The sequence below is a fragment of the Leptonychotes weddellii genome, chromosome 2 (assembly GCF_054177405.1).
Source record: "Leptonychotes weddellii isolate Sample4059 chromosome 2, ASM5417740v2, whole genome shotgun sequence".
Lineage (NCBI taxonomy): Eukaryota > Metazoa > Chordata > Mammalia > Carnivora > Phocidae > Leptonychotes > Leptonychotes weddellii.
Window position 1 is genome coordinate 84,970,536 of NC_138370.1, and position 23,303 is coordinate 84,993,838.

At 37.3% G+C, this 23,303-nt stretch overlaps 1 protein-coding gene across 1 annotated transcript in view; it reads left to right on the forward strand.

Moving 5' to 3' along the window:
- Positions 1-9,089: 9,089 nt before the first annotated feature.
- Positions 9,090-23,303, forward strand: part of ANKRD50 (ankyrin repeat domain 50) — a 33,164-nt gene continuing 18,950 nt past the window's right edge. Inside the window, exons 1-2 of the mRNA XM_031034317.2 lie at positions 9,090-9,347; positions 10,901-11,849. Coding sequence (XP_030890177.1) covers positions 11,338-11,849 — 512 coding nt within the window. The 5' untranslated portion in view covers positions 9,090-9,347; positions 10,901-11,337. The remainder of the gene's footprint in view (positions 9,348-10,900; positions 11,850-23,303) is intronic.

The window sequence follows — 23,303 nt, forward strand, 5'->3', positions numbered from 1 at the left end:
CCTTGTTTGCTTTCTCTATTCTTGTCCTACAGATACTGAGCATTCCTAGAGAAAGTCACAAAATTATGCACATACTGCTGTCTTCCTAATGCACTCTCTCTGTTTCTTCTTACAAATGGAGGGTACCAGTGTGTCTAGCTAATATAATCCATTTCCCAGCTTGTCTTGGTAGTTCTGGTAACTTAGAAGTGTGCTGACAATTACTGGAAAAGTTTTACTTTCCTGACATAGATTCTAGGCACCCCTTATTCTCTACTTTTTCCTCATCTTCTTCCTATGTCCAAGATATGAGAAGGATATGAGATACGAACAACGGAACTAGAGGCAGAATGTCATGTTGACACCATGTAAGGTGACCAGCTGTCCTGGTTTACTAGGGACTGAGGAGGTTTCTTAGATGTGTGACTTCCAGTTTTGAAGCCAGGACAAGTTGGTCATCCCACCTTGATGTGACAATGAAAATGAAAGATATATACTTAGGATGGCAGAAGAGCAAGAAGAGAAAGATAGAAGGGTGATTCCTGATGGCTCCCTCGAGGTGCTGTATGAGCCATGCCACCCAGGCTTTTTATTACATCAGAGAAATAAGTCCTTATGCATCAAATCATTGGCTGTGAGTTTGTTACACCTGCTCAAATATGATCTCTAACTGTACTTACTACCTTGAAGCACTCTGGTTTATGTGAAGCACACGACAATCCACCTGAATGGTGTCAACCGCCGTTGTACAGCACACAGCCTGTGTGTGCCAAAACTACACTTTCTTAAAGCCGTGAACCTCCTAATGTTCCAACGATGATTATTCCTTGCAGATAATGCTGTTTCTTAGATATCCGCCCTTTTGAAATTTCCCCAAACTGTATTCCCTTTCTTTCCTTCATGTGGTCTGTAAAAAAAAAGAAAGAAGAAGAATTAGTTCTCTTTTTTAAAGTGTACCTCCGCATGTGTGAAGTTGATTGCTTCCTTTCCCATCTCCTCTGGGGTCTTAATTTATCTGATTTGTTTGAATAACATTTAGTTTCATCTTTTTGTTATTGTAACAATAAATTTGATGGAATTCTCCTATAAAGATATGATCCTTGGTAAACTACTTTATCTTCATGTTAAATATTCTAGTTAAAAAAAAGTGAAATTTTGAATAAGTTATTAATGAGCTTGCTCACCCTGAATCATCCAAAATTTAGATCTATCTTTTATTTGTATAAGTTTCTTAATGTGTTACCAGCAAATAGAGAATCCTCTATGGAAAAAAACAGAAATTAAACAAAACTCTTATTTAAGGTTAATGCTAAACACATTTTTTTTTCTTTTTGTATTTTGAAGTAGCTACAAACCTTCAGAACTTAAATCAACATTATTGAAATAATGTACTTCTGATTTAGATTTCCCCCTGCTTTCCCCAACATGCCATCCTAGTTATATGTAAAACTTTGGTGGTAAACTGAGAGGGCAGCTTCTGATTCTCATTTATTATTAAGTAGTATGCTAGAACCTGATGTTTTTATATATTTGGAGATATCATATGGCTCTCTGGTAGGCTACAGTGAGAAACATCTTTGTTGAATAAGGTTGCTAATGTGATAAAAAATATTCAATGGAGACAAAAGACATTTTGAAATAAATATAAATCCTCAATCTATATGATCTTAAAAAGTTCACTTAACTTCTGTCTCATTTTTCTTTCTTTCTTTTTTTTTTTTAAGATTTTATTTGTCAGAGAGAGAGAGAGAGTGAGGGAAAGCAGGGGGAGACAGAGGGAGAAGGGAGAGGGAGAGGGAGAAGCAGGCTCCCTGCTGAGCAAGGAGCCCGATGTAGGATTTGATCCCAGGACCGTGGGATCATGACCTGAGCCGAAGGCAGATGCCTAACCAACTAAGCCACTTAGGCGACCCTTCTGTCTCATTTTTCTAATTATTTTTCAAATGGATAGTGTATATACCACAGAAAAGTAGGATGGTATAAATAAAGGTATGTTGTTTCAGTTCTCCAGAGCTATTTAAATTGCCCAAGAGACTAGATGAAGAGAGGGACAGTAGAAATTATATGTAGTATTTGTGAAATAATAGATTTATTTCTATCATATAGTGTTTTAGTTACTTATTACTATATAACAAACCATTCTACAACTTAGATGCTTAAAAGAGCAATCATGTTGACATCTCTTATAGTTTGGGGTTCCACTGGGTTCAGCTAGACAAATCTTGCAGTGGGCCTACTTGGGGTTCTTTATGAAGTTGTAGTAAACGGTGGCTTAGGCTGGAGTCATCAGAAGGCCCAACTGGGATGATGGGTTGGCTGGGCTTCTCCACTTCTCCAGAGGATCTCAGGGCCTCTCCACTGGGGCCTTCTAGTGTGGTCGGCCACATGGTCTCTTTAGCAGGGTACCCAGACTTCGTCTTCTACTTTTTTTTTTTTATTAACATATATTATTTGTTTCAGGGTAGGTTTTGTGATTCATTAGTCTTACACAATCCACAGCTCTCACCATGGCACATGCCCTCCTCAGTGTCCATCATCCAGCCACCCCATCGCTCCCATCCCCCTCCACTCCAGCAACCCTCAGTTTGTTTCCTGAGATTAAGAGTCTCTTAATCTGGTTTCATCTTGTTTCATTTTCCCCTCCCTTCCCCTATGATCCTCTGTCTTGTTTCTCAAATTCCTTATAGCAGTGAGATCATATGATAATTGTCTTTCTCTGACTGACTTATTTCGCTTAGCATAATACCCTCTAGTTCTAACCATGTTGTTGCAAATGGCAAGATTTCAGTTTTTTGATTAGCCAGACTTCTTTAATGGCGGTTCCCAAAGGTGACCATTCCAAGACATGACACAGAAGCTGCCAGCCTTCTTCAAATCTAGATCAGGAGATTGTATAGTGCCACTTCTGCCTCATTCTATTGGTTAATGCAAGTCATAGGCCAGACCAGATACACTGTGAGGCGACTGCTTAAGGGCATAGAGTCCAGTAATCATGGTTCTTTGAGGGCATCTTTGGTGTCTACCTAGGACAAAAGTTGAAAGGAACAAAAACATTGTTTCCTTTTTCTGGTGTGGAATCTATAGATATGCCTTTTAGAAAATAATTTTTTTTTTAATATTTTATTTATTTATTTGACAGAGACACAGCAAGAGAGGGGACACAAGCAGGGGGAGTGGGAGAGGGAGAAGCAGGCTTCCCGCTGAGCAGGGAGCCCAATGCGGGGCTCGATCCCAGAGTCCTGGGATCGTGACCTGAGCCGAAGGCAGACACTTAATGACTGAGCCACCCAGGTGCCCCTAGAAAATAATTTTTGAGTGGTGTTTTCATTATGTTTCTAGTTTACCATTCATGTCTGACAGAATGCTATGTTTCATGCTTTAAAGACTTGGCATACGGCACTCCTCAACCAATTCAGTTCTAGACTTAGGATTTCAGTTACATTTTTCCATCAGAAGAATTTTCAAAAAAATAGAGGGGCTTAATCAAAATTAAATGAAAATGAAAGGAATGATCTAAAGGAATGATCATATATTAGGCTAACTGAAGAGCACTAATAAGAAATATAGGCACCTAGATAAAACTGACTAGGAAGAAAATTATGAATTACCTCATGGAGGTCATTTAACATCTAGCCTGATGTAGAAAAAACAAAACAAACTTTCTGAGAAGTTAACCACCCTGCCACAGGCCTCTTGGCCCTGCTACATTATATGACTGTCCCTGCCTCCACCATCACCAGAGTGAAATATAAATGAGTTCCCTGGCAACATGTGTGGGATGGGAAGCGTGGGATTCACAGGAGGCTTTGTTTTTTTTGTTTTTGTTTTTTTAAGATTTTATTTATTTATTCATGAGAGACAGAGAGAGAGACAGAGGCAGAGGGAGAAGCAGGGAGCCCGATGCGGGACTCGATCCCAGAACCCTGGGATCATGACCTGAGCCGGAGGCAGACGCCCAACCGACTGAGCCACCCAGGCGTCCCCACAGGAGGCTTTGTGACCCTAGGAAAATGTTTTCCGAGATGAGTTACTCCCACAGATTCTTCGTTCAGTTTATTTTATGTTTTCTAGCATATTATATTAATCTTCCGTATTAATACAACCTACCTCTCAGAGGTTGCTGATGTCAGAGTGTACTGGTGTAGCAAATAACAGAGACTTAGAAGAAGAAAAAAACAAGATATGGTGCCTAGAAGAGCAGAGAGACTAAAGACAATAAATAAAATAATATCTCTCATTTACCTTGGGCCTATCAAGTTAACAAATTATGCGCAGCAAATCAAGAGATTAATTTTATCTCATATTTCACTGACATTTTATTAAAGAATGCGTTGTACATAGACATAATGAAGTTAGAGAAGTCCACCTTGACAAATGACATTTTGCACTACTTTTAAATGACTATAGTTATATGTAATTATTTCTGTTTCTACATGTGACAATATGACATAGGAGTCAGGAATTAACTTTTTACCAAGTCAGTTTCAACTGTTCTCAGATATTTAAAATGTGGTTCAGAGAATACACAAATGACCTTTATCAGGATAAGTGATTAGAGAAAAGGGTGATGGTGACTTCATGTTTGGAACTGGGCATTTAAACTATATATAAGCCTATATAAGAAAAGGTAGGAAAAAGCAGTTATGAGAATCCAATGGAAGGACATATTTTAGAAGATTTTAACGTGCTGCTTTAAATTCCTTGCTGTCTTTGGGAGCTGGACAAGGTTATGAATTTCAGACTCATACTAGCATGTGTATTATAGGTGCAATTTTAGGGTCTATTGAATTTCTGCTCTATCTAGGAGCCTGTAGGATAAGGATAAGAGCATTGTAGCCAGCTACTCAGTAACCACAGATACTTCAGTCTTTATTTCGGTTAGCTGGTAATTCTGCAAAATGAATCTTATTCTGGAGTTTGTTTAATCGTTTGAAGGAAAGGACTATACCTTACACATTTTATAAGCAAAAACAACTTTTAGGCTTGTTTTCAAGAACAGAAACAAATAGAGTTGGCAACAGGACTTTTAAAATGGAAAGCTTAAATAAGCATTCTTTTAAAAAGAGTATTTAAGCAGATAGCCACAGCTGGATGTTCTTATCATTAGGCTTACTATGTCAAAGACTTCTATAGTCTAGGGCCACATCAGGTCCAATTAACTACCATAACCTGTGCGTGTTTGTGTAAACAAAACACTGTTATTAACAGTAGTATTGAAATAATCTGGAAGGGGATTGGTAGCCCTTCATATTTATTTGCAGCTTCTGCTATGGTCTTGTTTAATAGTGTGTGAGATGCATTAGCAGTGAATAGAGTTCTTTAAATTTGTGGGGAAATTTGAAAGATTGCCAGCAATAACTCTTTTCCAGACTCTTTCCAGATGCAAAGTAACTAACCCCTTCCTTTCAAGGGTAGTGTGAAGGATAGCAGCTAGGGGAAAAAAGTATAGTTTGATATGGGAGGCTAGGCACGGCCAACTTCTGGTTTTTGTAGTAGAGAAACTTGCAAGCTTGTTGATCCCACCAGGTGTTTGGTACACCAGTCAGGTGTTGGGTTCTGCTGCTGCTGCTGCCTTTGACATGCATGAACTCACCAGGCTGCCACGTTAGAGTCAGGGGTAAATGCTGAAAAACCAAAGGTAAAGTATAGCTGAAATAGAGACTGAGTTACCCTGTAGTAGAGCATACAGCAAGTACGCTGAATGCTTTTCGTAGTAAACAGAGTTCTTTCAATTTGTGGCATAATCTGCAAGACTGCCAGTGATATTTATTTAAAGAATTACTTTGTAAACAAATCTGAGGGATCTACACTAGTTAAACTAGAAGACTAAAATGAATCCTTTGAATTTTCATAGCATTTCATTTAAAATCATCGGAACTCTGAAATTAAAATATTAGATGTTTGCAGCTTTCAGGGATTGTAATTATTGAAAACAAAAGTTGCAAACAGGAAGATATTGAAATATACCTCTACCAAGCAAGGAGGGAACTGAATGTACTCCATGATAAGGGGAACTATCAAAATAAATGTAAAGAAAGTTTATATGATGAGCTTTGTCTTGTAAAAATATTTGTTGAATGATGTTACTCTGAGTGAGGTTAAAAAAAGAATACATCTATGGAAAGATTTGGGCTGAAAACTGTGCATTTCAATATAAAGAAATTTAAATTGAGAATATATTTTATTTATTAGAGCTTGCTCTCAACTTATTAGTTACCTCAGCACTTAGAAAATTTTCAATTAAAAATACCATGGTCTACAGAGAAGCATTAATGGTGTCAATAATTTCAAATTTATTCAAATGTGAGGAAAATTTCAGGAAATATATTTTTTAAAGATTTTATTTATTTATTTTGACAGAGACACAGTGAGAGAGGGAACACAAGCAGGGGGAGTGGGAGAGGGAGAAGCAGGCTCCCCACTGAGCAGGGAGCCCAATGCAGGGCTCGATCCAGGACCCTGGGATCATGACCTGAGCCAAAGGCAGACGCTTAATGACTGAGCCACCCAGGCATACCAACAATGAGGAAAACTACGTTTTAAAAAAATGCATTATTTGGAAAAATATCAGTATGTGGTGCTAGAGAAAATATACTAAGAAATTTATTAACGTATATGAATATGTACTAAGAGTGAGTATGCTGCTTATGTCATTTTTAGCATTCATGTAATTGATAAAAAAAATCTTATAAAATTTTGTATATAAATGTATATTTATGTTAATATATGTAATTGTTATATTTTTGGAAAATAACACTTGAATAGAACTATTCGATATCTCCACCAATATAACATAATCAAGTTTCCAGTCAATAAATAAATATATGTAAGAATTACACAATTTTAATTAACTTTATTGTCTCTTTCTCTTTTTTGTTCTCAAAAAATGTCCTGGTTAGGTCAATAAATAGGCCCAGTAAGTGTACACACACAAACACATACACACACATATTAGATATATACATGCACATGTGTCTGATATATATATATACACATTTATATACATAAATAAATATATATATATTTCCCAACAATGGAGATTTCAGCTTTTGGTGAGAGAGATTTAAAGGTAGCAATATAGTCTAGAAGAGGTGGAAAAAACAAAAAACATCATTGCTTCATATCAAAAATGGGAGAGATAAATGGGTATTCCAAAAAGAAAGGAAGGTTAAAGTAATCCCAAGTTTCCTTTGCCCTGCAACAGTCCCCCAGACTTTAAGAAACTGTGTTCATCCTGCCACAATGGTGTATAACCTATCGCTAAGCTCAACATAATGCCAGGTACGTTGGAAGCCTCCAAGTAAGTAATTGTGGAATGAAAGAACAGACAGGCTTTACATGCTGTGAACCTTGCTAAGAGTGGGGAATGCAAGGCTGTGTAGGGCATAGTCCATGCTCATCAGAAATTTTTCTATTGGGGAAAGCAAAAGCCATAAAAATGAAATGTGAAATAAACTTTTAAGCCAAAAAAAATTCTAAGCGAGTCTAAAGATTAATTACAGCTCAGTTATCCCTGATGCTATTTCAAACAGCATTCTGAGATGGTTAGTTATCATAAAAAAAATAGGCCCACTCAACCAATTTTTTGTAACTTCTCTATTGGGCAGAAATTATTTTAGTTATTATATCAGCAAATAGTTTAATGGAAATGATAGTATGATGTACATACTTATTTAAATTTTTTCTCTAAACATATAATATCACAGCCATGAAATTGAAGGACTCGATGACTATAAAGCTGCATGGCAAACAAGCTAAGTGGTAATTAAAATTGCTTAAGCAAATGCAAACCAATTTGTATTTTTTAAAAAATCAAATTTCAACTCTCTAATTCTGGAGATTTTATATCTTCTGCCTTTTCTGCTTGTGCTTCGGAAAAGAACCTCAGAATTCACATAAAATGAATTAAATACTAAGATCAACAAACTCCAAATGCCATGGATAGGCTAGGAATAAACAGAATGGAAGGGTAAGCACAAGCACGATATATTTGGTTTTATGATCTTCTAGTTAAGTGTGAGAGCTGTACTTTGAAATTCCAGAAAAAACAGATGGGACGCTGGTTTGATATTTGGGAAATAAACATTCAAATTAATGGTGAATGGGAGATGGAGAGCTCATGGCTTTAGCATAAATAAAAAAACAATAAAGATAGCACGTTTTCTACTCTCTCAGTTGACGAAAGTACATTTACCTTCCCAGTAGAAATCTGGAATCTAAAGAACCCAGGTCCAAGTGAGTGCAAACAACTGGCCTGTCTAGTTCAATAGTAACTGCCTATAGTCAGGCCTTCTAGGGCAGTTCATCTGATTCTACAGTCTGACCTCGACTATGGACTTTTTCCCCTATAGTGGCCCCTGCGGTTCATCCAACTGTCCAGGAGGGAAGCAGCCTGAGTCCGAATCATGACTGCTTTCAACCTCCATCTGGTGGAGGCCATGTCCTTTTCATGAGGCGGATGGGAATGTCGCCCTATACCCCTGCTATTTTTTTGTTTTTACAATATTCTTCCCAGTCCTTGCCTTGCTTCTCTCAGTCCCAGACTGAGAAAGTAAAAGCATCAAGGGAATTTAATGGATTGAAAGGGAACCCGGACCACTGAAGAATAGGACGGGTCTGGAGTGGTCTTTTGGAACAAGGGGTTTAAGGGAGAGGCAAGGGGCAACTCTCCCAGCTCAACTGCCCTTCCTAGGAGCGGATACGGCCCCCAAAGCCAGCGAGTCCCTCCCGGCCTGGAAGACAAAGAAAGGCTCAAGGCCCAGTGGTGACGGGGTGGGTGGGGGCAGCGACTCGCGTGAGCTCGGGGACGTGAGAACGCAGCCCCCGCCCCTTTCTCCGCCCCTCCGAAAGGCGGGGCCCCAAGGCCACCCCCAAAAGGTTCCCCAGCGACTCGGGCAGCGGGGTCCAGGCGCCCGCACACGCCCAGGCACGGGCGGCGACGGGCCGGCGCTCTGGGGGGAAGGGAGGGGCAAGGGGAGGAGCCGGCGGGCGAAGAAAGGCCGAGCGGTCGGGTGGGGGCGGGGCCTGGGCCTGAGGGCGGGGCGGCGGAGTGGGGCGGGGCGGAGCCGGCCGAGTCCCGGGCTGCCTGAGACAGTCACTGCCCTGACGGCGGCGGCGGCGGCGGCGGCGGCGGTTGGCCGGTGGGGGTTGGGAGGAGCACGACCGAGGCTGCTGGGGCAGCTGGAATTGGCAGTTGCCGGGGGCCAACAGGAGGATCTGGAGCTGAGAGCGAACCCCAGGCCGGGTGGAGGAGGCGGCTGCAGTTGGAGTCCGGGGAGCGCTGGCGGCCGCGGATTCTCAGAGGAGCAAGTGTCTGGGGTTTAGAGTCTGCAGCGGCGGCGGCGGCCACGGCGGCGGCTGGGGCCGAGGTAACCGAGGGGCGGCAGCGGGGGTAGAAGCGAGGCCCCTCCTCAGGTCGGAAGCTCGGGGGCTGTGGCTAGGCTCGAACCTGGCTCACCCACCCACCCTTTCCAGTCGCCGGCCCCAGACCGACTTCTCCCCACGTTCCGCCGTGGGTCGGGCGGGGGCGGGAGCGGCGCGTGTGGTGGGGGCGCAGAGCTGGGCACCAACAGGGAGGCGACCCCTCATCTGGGATTGGCAAGGACGTCGGGCACCCCCTCCCCCCTCAAAAGACACACCCCAAAATCTCGGGCGGGGCGGGGTGTTGGGGCGTTCCCAGCCTTCTGGAAGGGAAGACCTCAGCGTAGAAGCTGCACCTCCGTCCGTGGCTTCTCAGAGGTGGCCCTCCTGTGGCTCCTGGAGGCTGCTCAAACCGAAGGTGGTTCCCGTCTCTGGGAATCCCGGAGTTCCTTTTGTCTGTCAGCTGAAACTGGAGGCCGGAACTCTAGGCGAACACCCACCAGCCCTGAAGCACTCTACTCCTTATCCCTTTTCTGTCTCGGAAGGAATTCTCCCCAGCAGGCTTTTCTCCGGCCACAGTAGTAGATTCCATTCCTCACCCCCATCCGAAACCTTTATCTTTAGCGCCGAGGAAGGAAGGAATTCACGTTGTACTTGTGTTTAGATTTATCATTCAAGATCATCCCCATCCTCCCCTCAATTTTTTTTTTTAACCCATTCTCATCCAGCCACAACGCAGGTAAGCATCCCCTAGATTTTGCAAACTATCAACAAAGAAGTGTGACTAGCCGAGTCAACAGAGTCCTTGACTGGCTGGACTGTGCAGTTTAATAGAGCTTCCTTTAACTGGCGCTGTTCTACCAAGCTACTCGGAAAGACCTTTTTGGCTGGAGTTAAGGATGTTACTGTGTGTGCATAAAGCCTTTTTTTTTTCTTTCTACATAAAGTTCTTTTTTTTTTTAAATCTAGAGTAACTTGATTAAAATGTAGTTGTTTGGGAAGCATAACCATAGAGGAAGTAAAATACAGAAAGGAAAATGTAATTATGATTCTGGGGATAATTGTCCAACTTTTTCAAAGTGCCAAAGATGAAGCGTATGGATTTTTTTTTAAGTATATGGAATTTTGAGATTATTTTAACTGGCAGTTGTATCCTTTGTAAGCTTTTAAGTAAACAGGCTCTTAACATACAATATTTTGCACGAAGATATTGTTGTTTTATTTTAGTTACTTGTGGAAATTGTTGATTTGCCAGATATCTTGAACCTAGAAATCTGTGAACAGGTTCATTAAGAATTTACTCTCTTGAAAAATGCATTTAACGAATGCTTTGGATTAAGAAGGTGTTCACAGTGGCCTGTCATTTATGCCACATAGAAGACCTTAATCTGAAACAGTTCCCTCCATGGCAGTTTCCCAGACGCCTGAAACTGGCAAGGTCTAGTACTTTGAGTGACTATCCGTCAACAAGAAATATAGAGCTACCTGTCTACTGTATACATGTAATCTCTTTGATGGCATTTACTATAATGGACATCTTTTCTGCATCTCTAATTTTCAGATACAGAATTAACACTTCGAATCTGGAGAAGCATTTTGTACAAATTGAAAGATTGGGCATTCTCTTTAGTTTTCCAGATGTATTGTCTCATCTGCACACTTGAAACATCCACAATCACATAAACTCCCAAGATATAACCATGGAGTTATGTGACCCATCAAGATTTAGGGAAAGTATTGCCACGCTTTGGAACCAGGCAATTTTCCACCAGTTCAACAATTAAACTAATATATTCTCTGCTGATAATCAAGAGTAAAGAGCCAAATAAAGTCATGCACATTCTATTGGCAAATGGCATCTGTGGCTGTTGAGTTTTACTGTAACTCGTTACTATATCATTCACAGTCAACTTAATTTGCAAGTTATGTCCTAATGGATGTAAAGACCTGTGTTGATGTATCCGGGATCTAGCAAATGTTGAAGATAAGGAACCTATTATGACTAATCCTTGGGAAGAGAAAGTCTGCAAAATGGCTCAAACGAGTTTACTGCAGGGGAAGCAGTTTTACTGTAGGGAGTGGGTTTTCCACAAGCTTCAGCATTGCCTCCAGGAGAAAACCAACTGCTGCAATAGTGCTGTCAACACACCGTCCCTTGTAATGAATTCTGGGAATAATGCTAGTGTTGTCTCTGGAAAAGGAGCTGCCTGGGGTGTGTTGTTGGTAGGAGGGCCTGGCAGTGGCAAGACAGCCCTATGTACTGAGCTGTTGTGGCCAAGTTCACCTATAAGCTTGCAGAGAGGTTTACATCGCCAGGCTTTGGCCTTTCATTTCTGCAAAGCCCAGGACTCTGATACTTTGTGTGTTGGAGGGTTTATTAGAGGTCTAGTTGCCCAGATCTGCCGCAGTGGACTACTCCAAGGATATGAGGATAAGCTAAGGGATCCAGCAGTCCAAAGCCTCTTACAGCCTGGAGAATGTGAAAGGAACCCAGCTGAAGCATTTAAAAGGTAACAATAACAATGCCATGATGTTCTGGTTTCTAGTGTTTTCTAGATTTTTTTTTTTTTTTTTTTAGTTTTTTTGTCTGTTTAAATTTTGTCGGGTACCTGTACTACTTCTGTACATTTGGGGATAATCTGTAGTTGTAAATACACATGTTTATTTTGAGTATTGAAGGAAACAGAATTTAAGCTTTGTGTTGTACAGGATATGGATTAAAAGAATGTCTTTTATTTTACTTGTTTAATAACAGAATGTGAAACACTGCAGAAACTTAATTTTTTTTAAACTTATGGCAATTGTTTATTTACTTTTCTAATGTTATCTATAACTAATAAAGGATATTTGTTCTTATGGTAGAGAAAACCACTTAGCTGCCTGGAAAATAGGCTACATTTTGAGGGAGGGTGAACTGTACATGACGCCGAATTTAAAGGAACTCTCAGCATAGAATCTCCTATCTTTTTTGCTTGTAGTATTATTATTTCTCTAAGTAAGACAAGTCCTTTTTGAAAGAGATCATTGGCCATTGAGAATCTGAAGAAAGTCTGCGTTTGGGGTTTAGTCCCCTTTCAAGTAAACAAAAAGTTAAGTGGTACTTTTAAAAATGTGATATTTATAAAATAATGAAAATCTGGCATAATTTTAGTACTTTTAGTGAGCAGTATGAAAAACAACTTCTTCCTAACTTCAGTTAAGCATTTTTCCATTGATAAATGGATTGGTCTAAGAAAAGAGCAAGTGAGCAAAGAAAACATGATTCTTTGAAAATAATTTTTTGCATATCACTCCTCTGCTCATTGTAAAAGAAAGCAGGGAAGTTCTTACTTTTGTGCTTGTTATTGCCTCACTGCTGCTTGAATTACTCATTTTGCATATACTTTTATCCCTACACTGTAAGTATTTCTTAGCAGGCAAAAGTTTGTCCCCCAAAGCTGCAGGTATACTGTGTGGTGATTAGCGTACGTGTGTGTGTGTAGCTGTCTGTCTGTCTGTCTGTTTCTCTGTGTGTCTCTAGGAGTCATTTAAGCAGGATTTGAATTGCTTTGAAAGGAGTGGTGTTTATTTTTATGATGTCCTCCTACCTAATGGTATGAAAACTATTAATTTTTAAGTGATACTGAAAATATTAATAGTATAGTAAACATTATGTGTCAGTCAGTGTTCTAAATGATTTACAAATACCGAATTATTTTCATAGTAATCCTGTGAAATAGATACTATTATTCCCATTTCATGGATGAGGAAACCGATGCACAGAAAGCCTAAGTAACTTGTCCAAGGTTAAAGGCTAGTAAGTGGCAGAGCTGGGATTTGAAGTATGTGTGTATGTATACAGGTTTGTAATCAAATTCTTTGAAGGACTTGAGGGGGAGAGTAGATTAGAAGTTTGTGGAGGACAGGGGTGTGTGTCACAGTTGTGATTTGAGTGTAGGTTCCAGATTACCCGTGTAAGTGATACAGTAGTAGGCCGGAATGATCTTTATGGATAGTGGTATGGAATTCAAACATGGGATGGGTATATTAAAGTCACCCAAAGGGATGTGTCTCTGCGAGGTGTGATATTATTGCAGAGTTTTTAATGTATAAGTGCAGTCCAATAAAACTCAGGGCAAATCTGTTATCTTTTGCTTTTAGCCACCAACATCAGGGTTAAAACTAGTAGATCATTTTTAAATAACAAGTAAATCTGTTAGGTGATACTGGTGCACAAATATGAAATACCAGGTTCAGTGGACAGTTTTAAATGTGAAATCACTGTCTATAGAATCAGTGTCTTTAATATGTAAATCTCTACTTTTTAAGAGACTTAAATCTCTGTACATAAACAACTCTTTTCCTATTGACTTCCTACTTTTTCTGAAGATCCTATCCCTAGTTGAAGAGCTGAATTTTCATTTTTTATAATTTCATTTCTTATAAGTTATTTGGATTTAACACCTTAGGAAATCAGTTTCAAAGAACTTAGCTAACTAAGTTGAACTTAGTCCAACTAAATTAGGTAATTATACAATTTATTTTCTTGGAATTTATATGTAAATTTCAAATGCCTTTAAATATTTAAAATAATGTCTGATAACTATATTTTTGCTATATTCTCATTTTGAGCAGATCTTTCTGTATGGTATCATAGATTTTTCTGAAAAAAGGTCCTTCTACTTAGATGGTCCTCCTAATTTTTTTTTCCCTGTGTGAATTTTAGTTATTAACTAATTGAAGGGAAATAAGAAGCAATTAGAGCTATATGTAAAAACCACACCAGTCCCGAATTTCTGACTGACAGAAGAAATTAATCACTTTGATAAAGGAAGCATAGTCTTTCTATTTGGAACATTTTGGTGCTTTTAATTTCCTCCTGGATCTTTCAAGAACCTGGGTCACATTCTTTCTTCATCATTAAAGTAATTAATCATTAAATTAGGTGACTCTGGTATTCTAACAACTGTTTCTGATAATTCATAGAGTACACTCTAAGACTGTGAAGCTCTAATGTAACCATAATGAAATGCAAATATGAGAATACAATTCATAGTTAAAGAGAAATATTTTTGCATAGTCTATGGCATTAGATAATCTAAGCCTTTACTTTTGGACAGAGAGTTAAGATTTTATTTTAGGTTTATTGGTGATTGATTTGTTAAATAAGTCCTTTAGAGAATTTTAATAGAAATCTATTTTCTTTAGGCAGGGAGAAATGTAATTCAACAGGTAAGCAATCATTGTTTTCAAGAAGTTACAATATTTCAAAGGAGACAGAGATCAGAGCTTATTATAACACGGTGGGAGATGAAATATAAGCAAAGTAAAATATTTTTTCACTTTTGAAAAAATTAAAAACCACTTTTTTTAAACATCTTTTTAACATCTAACACTTGATAATATTGATGGTTTCATATATTCATGTGTGAGACAATTTAATAGTATTGGAAAATTGATAAAAATCTTAGTTCTTCACAGTTCCACAAAGTTGGGGAAATTGCAGAGAAGCGATTCAGTATCGAATGCATTTTATACACTTTTCTTCAGTTTACTTCCTAATTTTTTCCCTAGTATTTATCTTCAGTGATACTAGATAAAATATGTAATACCACAAAAAAACTTCTTACGTGAAGTCATGGACCTACGTGGTAACTTGTTAATTACTGGTCTTTTTCTATATGATAATAAAAATAAGAGGAACATTATTTTAATCTAGTTAAATGTTGCTGCTTTCTTTCCTTTCTGACATGATGTACCACCTTGATTTTTAGATTTAGTTGTCACAAAATTTCTTCTGACATTCATTCATTCTTATAACAAATATTTGAGTCTTTTTTTTTTAAGATTTTATTTATTTATTCGACAGAGAGAGAGAGCACAAGTAGGCAGAGCGTCAGGCAGAGGGAGAGGGAGAAGCAGGCTCCCTGCTGAGCAGGGAGCCCATGTGGGGCTAGATCCTGGGACCCTGGGATCATGACCTCAACCGAAGGCAGATGCTTAACCGACTGAGCCACCCAGGAGCCCCTTGAAGAGTCTTTTGTGTTTTAAGCACAGTTTAGCTGGAGATATTTATTGAGAACCTTGTCTGTGTTAAGTAGAGTTCAGGTGTAGATAAATCAGTGAATAGAACAGACAAAATGCCCTGCCTTCACGGAGCTTAAATTCTTAAAATAATATTTATCCGATTTCTATAAAGAAATAATATTTGGGGTAAATAGTTGTTATAGTGTCCATACAATACATGAATGTTTTAACACTAGTTGGAAGGAATTACATGATCTACTAAAGGGTATGATGAATGAAGACCCATTAATTTCTATTTTTCCCTTTTTCATTTTTCTCTCTTAATTGGTTAAATTGCAAAGCTATTGTTACTGTGTTTAGAATTTTTTTTTCTCATTTCTGTTGATGGAACTAAGTTGATGACAATTACATTTTTACTTGAAAATTAGAAGCTGATTTCTTTCGTTTTGCCTTTTCCCCTTTAGGCTCTTATTGCAAAACTTTGTATATTTTGTGTATTTTCTAGAGTTAGTGTTAGTGTTTCCTGGTAGTCATAAAACTGTAAAACAAATTCCAGTTATTTTTGACAGAAGTGTCAAGGTATCTAAGTTAGGGATGTGAGAAAGAGTTTCAGATCTTGTGACTGGTTTAGAAGCACAACTGAACGTGGTTATTTCGTTCAACAAGAATCTCCTTTTTGAACCTTACTGTCATGGTCCTTGAACCCAAGGATGTTCTTGGAGATTTAGATGGATGTGGTGCTGGGAAATACAAATTTTTGTTCCTGGTAAATACCATTCTCTAATTTTTATTTCTAGTTAACAGTCTGCAGGACCAGGTATGAGTTTTCTATGTGTGATAACAATTTTCCTTAGTAAAAAGATTTTCTTCTCTGTAATGTGTAAATGGAATAAAATCATGATGAAGAATTAGGATGACTGACTAAACTTTGAGAGTTTGGCAAGAAAATGTGTTAGTAGTGAAATGCTTGTTGGAAAAGAATTGGAAACTGGAAGACCAAACTGACATTTGTTTTTTATGTCAGATAGGAATCCTCAAATGGTTGAATCTTTTCTCTAATCTTTTTATTTCCTTCTTGAACATTTATAATTTTTCACTTGTATCTCTCTAGATTTTTAGCTTCTTTTGTAGTTATTTATGCATATCTCTCTGTTATCTCCTCCATTAGGCATATGCTTCTTCATGGCATTATTCATGACTGATTAATTTTTTATATTTACTGTAGTGCTTTGAACAGCATTTTGCGTATAGTAAGTGCTAAGTGATTATTATGCTACTTACCTATCTAGAATATGTTTGAGCCTAATTGAAGGACAGCTGAAGTTCTTGGATAAGAAAAGGAATTGAAATGTTATATTATTTAGGTCAGTTTTCAATGTAGACCAGACTGGTATAGTGATTATTAATTTATTAACCTTCTGTGTCTGCTCTTTAGCATGTATGAATATGGCATTAGTCCAGATAGTTTAAGTGGCCAGATGTCTATCTTCTGTCTTAACTGGCTCCAAGTATTTTTGGCATACTCAACAAAGGGACTAAGAACAGAATGAGACTGAGTGTATGCTTCCCTCTTACCCTCAGTTTTGGGGTATTTTCAAGGCAAAATATTCCCTTTCCATTATCTGTCTTGTATAACTAATACTGCTTAAAATAACTGTCATTATCTATTCTTAGATATTATCAGATTAAGAGATCTTCTAAAGTGTCTTTATTGTTCACATTTTAAATAAAATAAATGGATTAATATTTTCATAATCAAAATTCTATTTCTTTTAGTCTAAGATAGTCGTTTTTCACTGAATTGTCCGTTGTTTCCAATTTTTAACCATGTTATTTTTACGTTAAGATGGACTTCCATTCATTCAAACCCTCCCACTTTCCCTTCCTAAAACCTTTTCTTTGTACCCTTGATGGGTTCTTTCTCTTCATATTCATATCAAAGAGCTGCTACCTTTGGTTCCTGTTCCTGGTACTCCTTATCATTTGCTGAACCATTCCTCTACCTTAATCACTTCTGCTATAATGACATAGCATATTGCTCCATATCTATACTGTTTAATTTCAGTCACATTTTTAGTTCTGGTTGGCCATTCTTTCATTTACTTCTTAATAACTCAGTTTTTTGTTTTTTTTTTAGACCAGAGAGAGTAAAGTTATGCCCTACAAGTAGAATATTTTTTACCCAATTCAGGAAATTTCACACACACATCCAGATTTTGTTTTTCTTGAAAAAAAAAATGGAAATTTTGACAATATTAGGTTCTCATTCTTTTGAATCAGTAATCTGGTAGAGCTGAGTTAGCTGCTGTCTTCAGATGGTGCCTACACACCCTAATTTGATCCAGTTTCCCCACTCTGATATTCTATTCCAAGACCACTTCATTTGTTTATATATCCAGCCTGGCTCCTCCTGGCATTTTCAAACACAAACATGTTTCCTATTCCTCTGAAAAAAATGTATTTTTTTAAATTTCTCACTAAATCTTCATATCATCTCGAATTTGTATATGCAAATACTACTTTTATCTATGACTTCATTTTTTAACTTAGTGATGTTTGACTTCTATACTTCTATATAATATATATTCACAGAAAGATATTTATGTAGTGTAGTTTCTGAACTCATTGCTTATTCTATCTTAGCTTTCAATGATATATTCTAGAACTTTTTTCATTATTTGTAATTTCTTCCTTTCAAAATCCCCTGACTACATTCTTTGGTCACCCTTGCTCTAGGTTCTCTCTGTTTGTCCAACAAATCTTACTTAGTTCTTCTCTCGTTATACATACTCCTTCAATAATTTTATTTACTTACATGGTTACCAGTGCTCATATCTAATATGATAGCAATGAAAACTGCATCAACAGCCTTTATCCTCACTCTGATCAACATGTATCTTTTCACTGGAGTGTTCTTCACTAGACTTTCCATCTTTCAAATCAGCATCTCTTTCAGCATTTCTATTCATTGGCTCATTCATTTATTTCTGAAACAAATATGCTGCACCTGCTGGCTGCCAGAAATACGCTCAGTGTCAGGGCTAGAGCTGTGAGCCAAACAGGACACTGGGTTAAGTGTGGGGTGGGGGGATATACATTGAACAAATAATCACAAAAATAAATGTATAAATGCAACTTTAACTAAAGTGCCAAGATGGAGGGAAGGATACAGGATGAAAGCATATAATATGAAACTTGACCATTATCTGGAATTCTTGGAAAACGGACTCTTAGTATCTAAGTTGTTCCTTAATTCTTATTTCCTAGACTCTTTCTACTTAAAAATGTGATCTTAAGATCAACATTATTGGCATCTCTTGGAAGTTATTAGAAAGGCAGAATATCAGGTCTTTTGAATCTGAATCTGCCTTTTAACCCATTTCCTAAGTGCATCCTGTGCACATTGAAATTTAAGAAGCACTGCCCTCAGCTTGTTTCTAGAGTTTTCTTTATTTTCTCTTAGTTTATTCTAGGGTATTTGATCATTTTCTTAGAATGTTTCTTGAATCTTTTATCCTAATCTAGAATATTTATTCATCTACTCCTAGTTGATCTACGTAATTTTAGCCTTTACATTCTAATTCATTTTGTTCATAGTTGACCAATTAACCATAGTAAAACAGTGCTTTCTTTACGTCATTCCTCTGAGATTGTGATAACCTATACAGCAAATTCAAATTTCTCTGCTTACCTTTATTAAAAGGTCTTGATAATTTCATTCTGTTCCATCTAAAATATGTATCATGTTTCCAAAACTTCATCAGAGCACACAAGCTCATTTGTTGTTTCAAGAAACATTTTAAGCATGGGGTAAGAGATGTGAAAAGTAGGAATATTCTTACTTTTCTCAGTGTTTAGTAAGAACTTTGTGTGTGTGTGTGTGTGTGTGTGTGTGTGTGTATATAAAATAAGGATATGGATCTTTTGTTAGTTATGTATGTTGCAGATATTTTTCTTTTTGTTTTTTGGGTTTGTTTTTTTTGCTTCACTTTGTTTTTAGCATTTTTGATGTTTTAAAAAAATTTTATGAAATAAAATGCTTTCCATATGGTAAAGTGGTTTGATTTTATGAAGTAAAATAAGTAAATACTTTTCTGTCTTTAAAAATACCTTTTAAGGGACACCTGACTGGGTTGGTGAGTAGAGCATGTGACTCTTGATCTCAGGGTTGTGAGTTCAGGTCCCATGTTGGACATAGAGCTTACATTAAAAAAAAATGCATCTTTGAAGTATATTCTGATTGGTTGCCTATTTACCCTACAGTCATTCTAGTTATGTCTTTTACCATACTATATATAATTGTCTTAAATTTTAAGTCAATTTCACTCTTTCATGTTATTCTAATCTCAGAAATATATTTTTTATCTAATTTTATTTATTTATTTGAGAGAAAGAGAAAGAGAGTGAGAGCATGAGCGGGGAAGAGAGAGAGAGGCAGGCCCCTGCAAGCAGGGATGTGGGGCTCGATCCCAAGACCGCAGGATCATGACCTGACCCAAAGGCAGATGCTTAACTGACTGAGCCATCCAGATGTCCCTCTAATCTCAGATATATTCTAATGTTATTTTTTTCTACTATATACATGCATAGTTAAATATAGTCTTTGGTAATAAAATAGAATTTTAAGTGCTCATGTAATTGCTTAATAAAAAAACAAGTATTAATTAAGAGAACTAATTATACCTTACTTGTTGTTATCTAGAAGAAAGATTTGGAGCTTTCCAGAAGTTGCTGACCTTTTACAATTATGACTTATGATTTGAATACATAGAAACTGTGATAGATTGGAGTGCCTGGGTGGCTCAGTCGGTTAAGCATCTGCCTTCAGCTTAGGTCATGATCCCAGGGTCCTGGGATCCAGCCCCAATTCGGGCTCCCTGCTCAGTGAGGAGTCTGCTTCTTCCTTTCCCTCTGCTTCCCTCTCCCTCTGCTTGTGCTCTCTATCAAATAATAAATAAAAATCTTTAAAAAAAAAAAAAAGAAATTGTGATAGATTGAATTACCTGTTTTTGGTCTTCATCTTTCTGTGTATTCTTGGTCTTTGCCATATGGTATTACAGGTCCTTCTACTAGAGTAGAAATACACTTCTCTGCCTTTTTCCACATGGCTCAACCATGTTATTTGGTTTGGCCAGTGGGATGTCAGTAGACAGGATCTAAATAGAGGCTTAAAATGTGCATGAATAGTTGGGCTTATCCTCTTTGCTTCTACTATCACATGAGAAGGTCTTGTGGCTAGCTTTTCAGTTCAAAGAGGATGAGAAAGGTATGCAACCAGTAATATACCACTATTGTAAAAGTAGCTAACAATAAAAAAGCTAAGGAAATAATATTTCATATAGGAAATCCATAATTTTCATCAAAAATTTAGAAATCGATTCCTCAATTTCATTCATCCCCCACACTCAATCTGTTAACTACTTTTGTTTTATTTCAATGATAAAACAAATACCTTCACTTCTCTGCAGCCCCATTTCTGCTACTCCTATTCTTTCTTGTGTAGATTCCTGCACTGGCCTCCCAACATGGTCTTCCCGTTGCTATAGTTGTCCCTCTTATCTTCACAAAGCAGTTAGAATATCAGATCATATTACTTACCTGCTTAACATCTGCCAATGGCTTCTCACTACCTCTAGAATGAAATCTAAGCTTTACATGGTCCTGTCTTTGCCTAGCCTTTGACCTCAGCTTGTACCACTTTCATCCTTGTTCATTGCTCTTTATCCACATCATTACCCTTATTATGTTTTGCAATAGGTCAAGTTCCAGCCAGCAGGTTTTTGTATGACTGCTTGCTCTGGTATCACTTAGATGCCAGCTTTAGTATTATCTCCTCAGAGAGCCTTTCCTTTCCATTGAGTCTAAGAAGTCTCCCCACCCAGTCAGTGTCTTACATCAGATTATCCCACTTCGTTTTCTTTATTTCTTAATTTTCAGTGTCTATCATGATCTGAAATTATTTTGTGCATTTGTTTACTTCGACTTTATGCCTACCTAGTGGAATGAGCAGACAGCTTGACTGTCTTGTTCCCTTTCTATCTCCAGGGCATAGATTATAGTAGAGACCTTAACTATTTCTTGAATTGAGGAATAACTATATTTTAATTTAAAACATTATAAATTTGCTCATATTGATAATTTGTGTTGCTCTAACCATATTCAGTTTTGAAATAGTACACGTTTTTCTGTGGAGCAATTTATATAGAGAAATTTTATAGTTTAGATAACAAGGATCTATTTGAACCAGTATTTTTTATTTTATTTGTAGTCTCTTATGCATGTTGAAATTAGTTTTTATAAAATGGAAGACTCTTTAATAGCATCAGATTGATGTTATATGATGTGAATCATGAGGCCACCTTTTGCTTCTCTTCCATAAATCCGTAGTTTCATCTTTGTTTCATAGTTTCATTCTTATAAATCTTTCTGAGATTATCATTTAAAATTCATATTCATTAGAAAGGAAAAAAAAACTTTTGTAGCTTAAATCTCAATTATTATGCTTATTAATTGCTAATTTAGAGAGAGAAGCAGCTTGCAAACCATGGACTTCACAGGAATTGAAACATAAAAATTAATGGCACCAACTACAAGAAATGGTTGCAGAAAAAGAATTTGTGGAAAAAATGATGTATTGTTCCTACCCCTGAAGTTTTTCAGTTATACAAGAAATAAAATAGGAAAACAAATATGCATCTACCTACCTATTTTGCCATATTTGCTTTAAGTCTGAGTTTTCTGTTTTGTTTTAAAGGAAAAAATAATCCACATTCGAAGCCTTCCCAGGTATCCCTTACTAATTTTGATCTCATACCCCATAAGATGACTCCTCTTATGGATTTACTTTTTATATCTATGTAGTTTGACTAACTTATATGTAGTTTGACTAACTTATATGCAGTTTGACTACATAGGGAGATATGTATGTATATTCACATACTAGTTATATGCTCAAGTTTTATACATTTTTGATTCTGTATCAGCAGTTCTCAAAATTTTTTTATTTTAGGTTTTCTTTGCACTCTTAAAAATTGTTAAGGATGTCAAAGAACCTTTATGTGGGTTATGTATCAGTATTTGCTGTATTTGAAATTTAAACTGATAAACTTTAAAAATATGTACTAATAAATATTTAATAATAAATTCATTACATATTAACATAAGTAACTTTTAAATGAAAGAATATATATTGTCAAGGACCAAAAAAAAAAAAACCAAACCCAAAACCACATACTTAAAAGAAGAGCATTGTTACACATTTTTTACAACTCTTTCTAACATTAGGCTTAATAAAAGACAGTTGGATTATCATATCTGCTTTTGAATGCAGCCTCTGGAAAACTCTACTGTATCCTTGAGAGAGAACTAGAGTGAAAAGGCAAATCATATCTTAGTTTTATTCTTACCCTGAAAGGTTCTAGAGTATAGGAAACCCTTAGGGAACCTCTGACCACACTTTCAAAACCACTCTTCTATATAAGTGGCATTGTGTTCCTGGCAGTATTCTGCAATATTTTCTGTGTAACTTTTTTTTTTTTATGTTATCTATGTTGTTATATGTGGTTCTGAATGATTCATTTTAACTACTGTACAATATATAATTCCAGTCTTTATGTTATGATTCATTTGTTGTTGTCATGTTGATACTCATTTAAGATGTACTCAGCTTTTTATGGGGCGCCTGCTGGCTCAATCGGTTAAGTGCCCCACTCTTGATTTCCGCTGGGGTCATGCTCTCTGGGTCATAGGATCGAGCCCTGTGTTGGGCTCTGTGCTGAGCGTGGAACCTGCTTAAGATTCTCTCTCTCCCTTTCCCTCTCTCCCCACCTGACTTGACTGCATGGGTGCACTCTCACTCCCCATCCCTGCCCCCAAAAAGTTGTATTGAGCTTTTAAACTTCTACAAAACCATGCTGCTAACATTCTCTCTTGGGCATACATACTAAAAATGAAGTAGT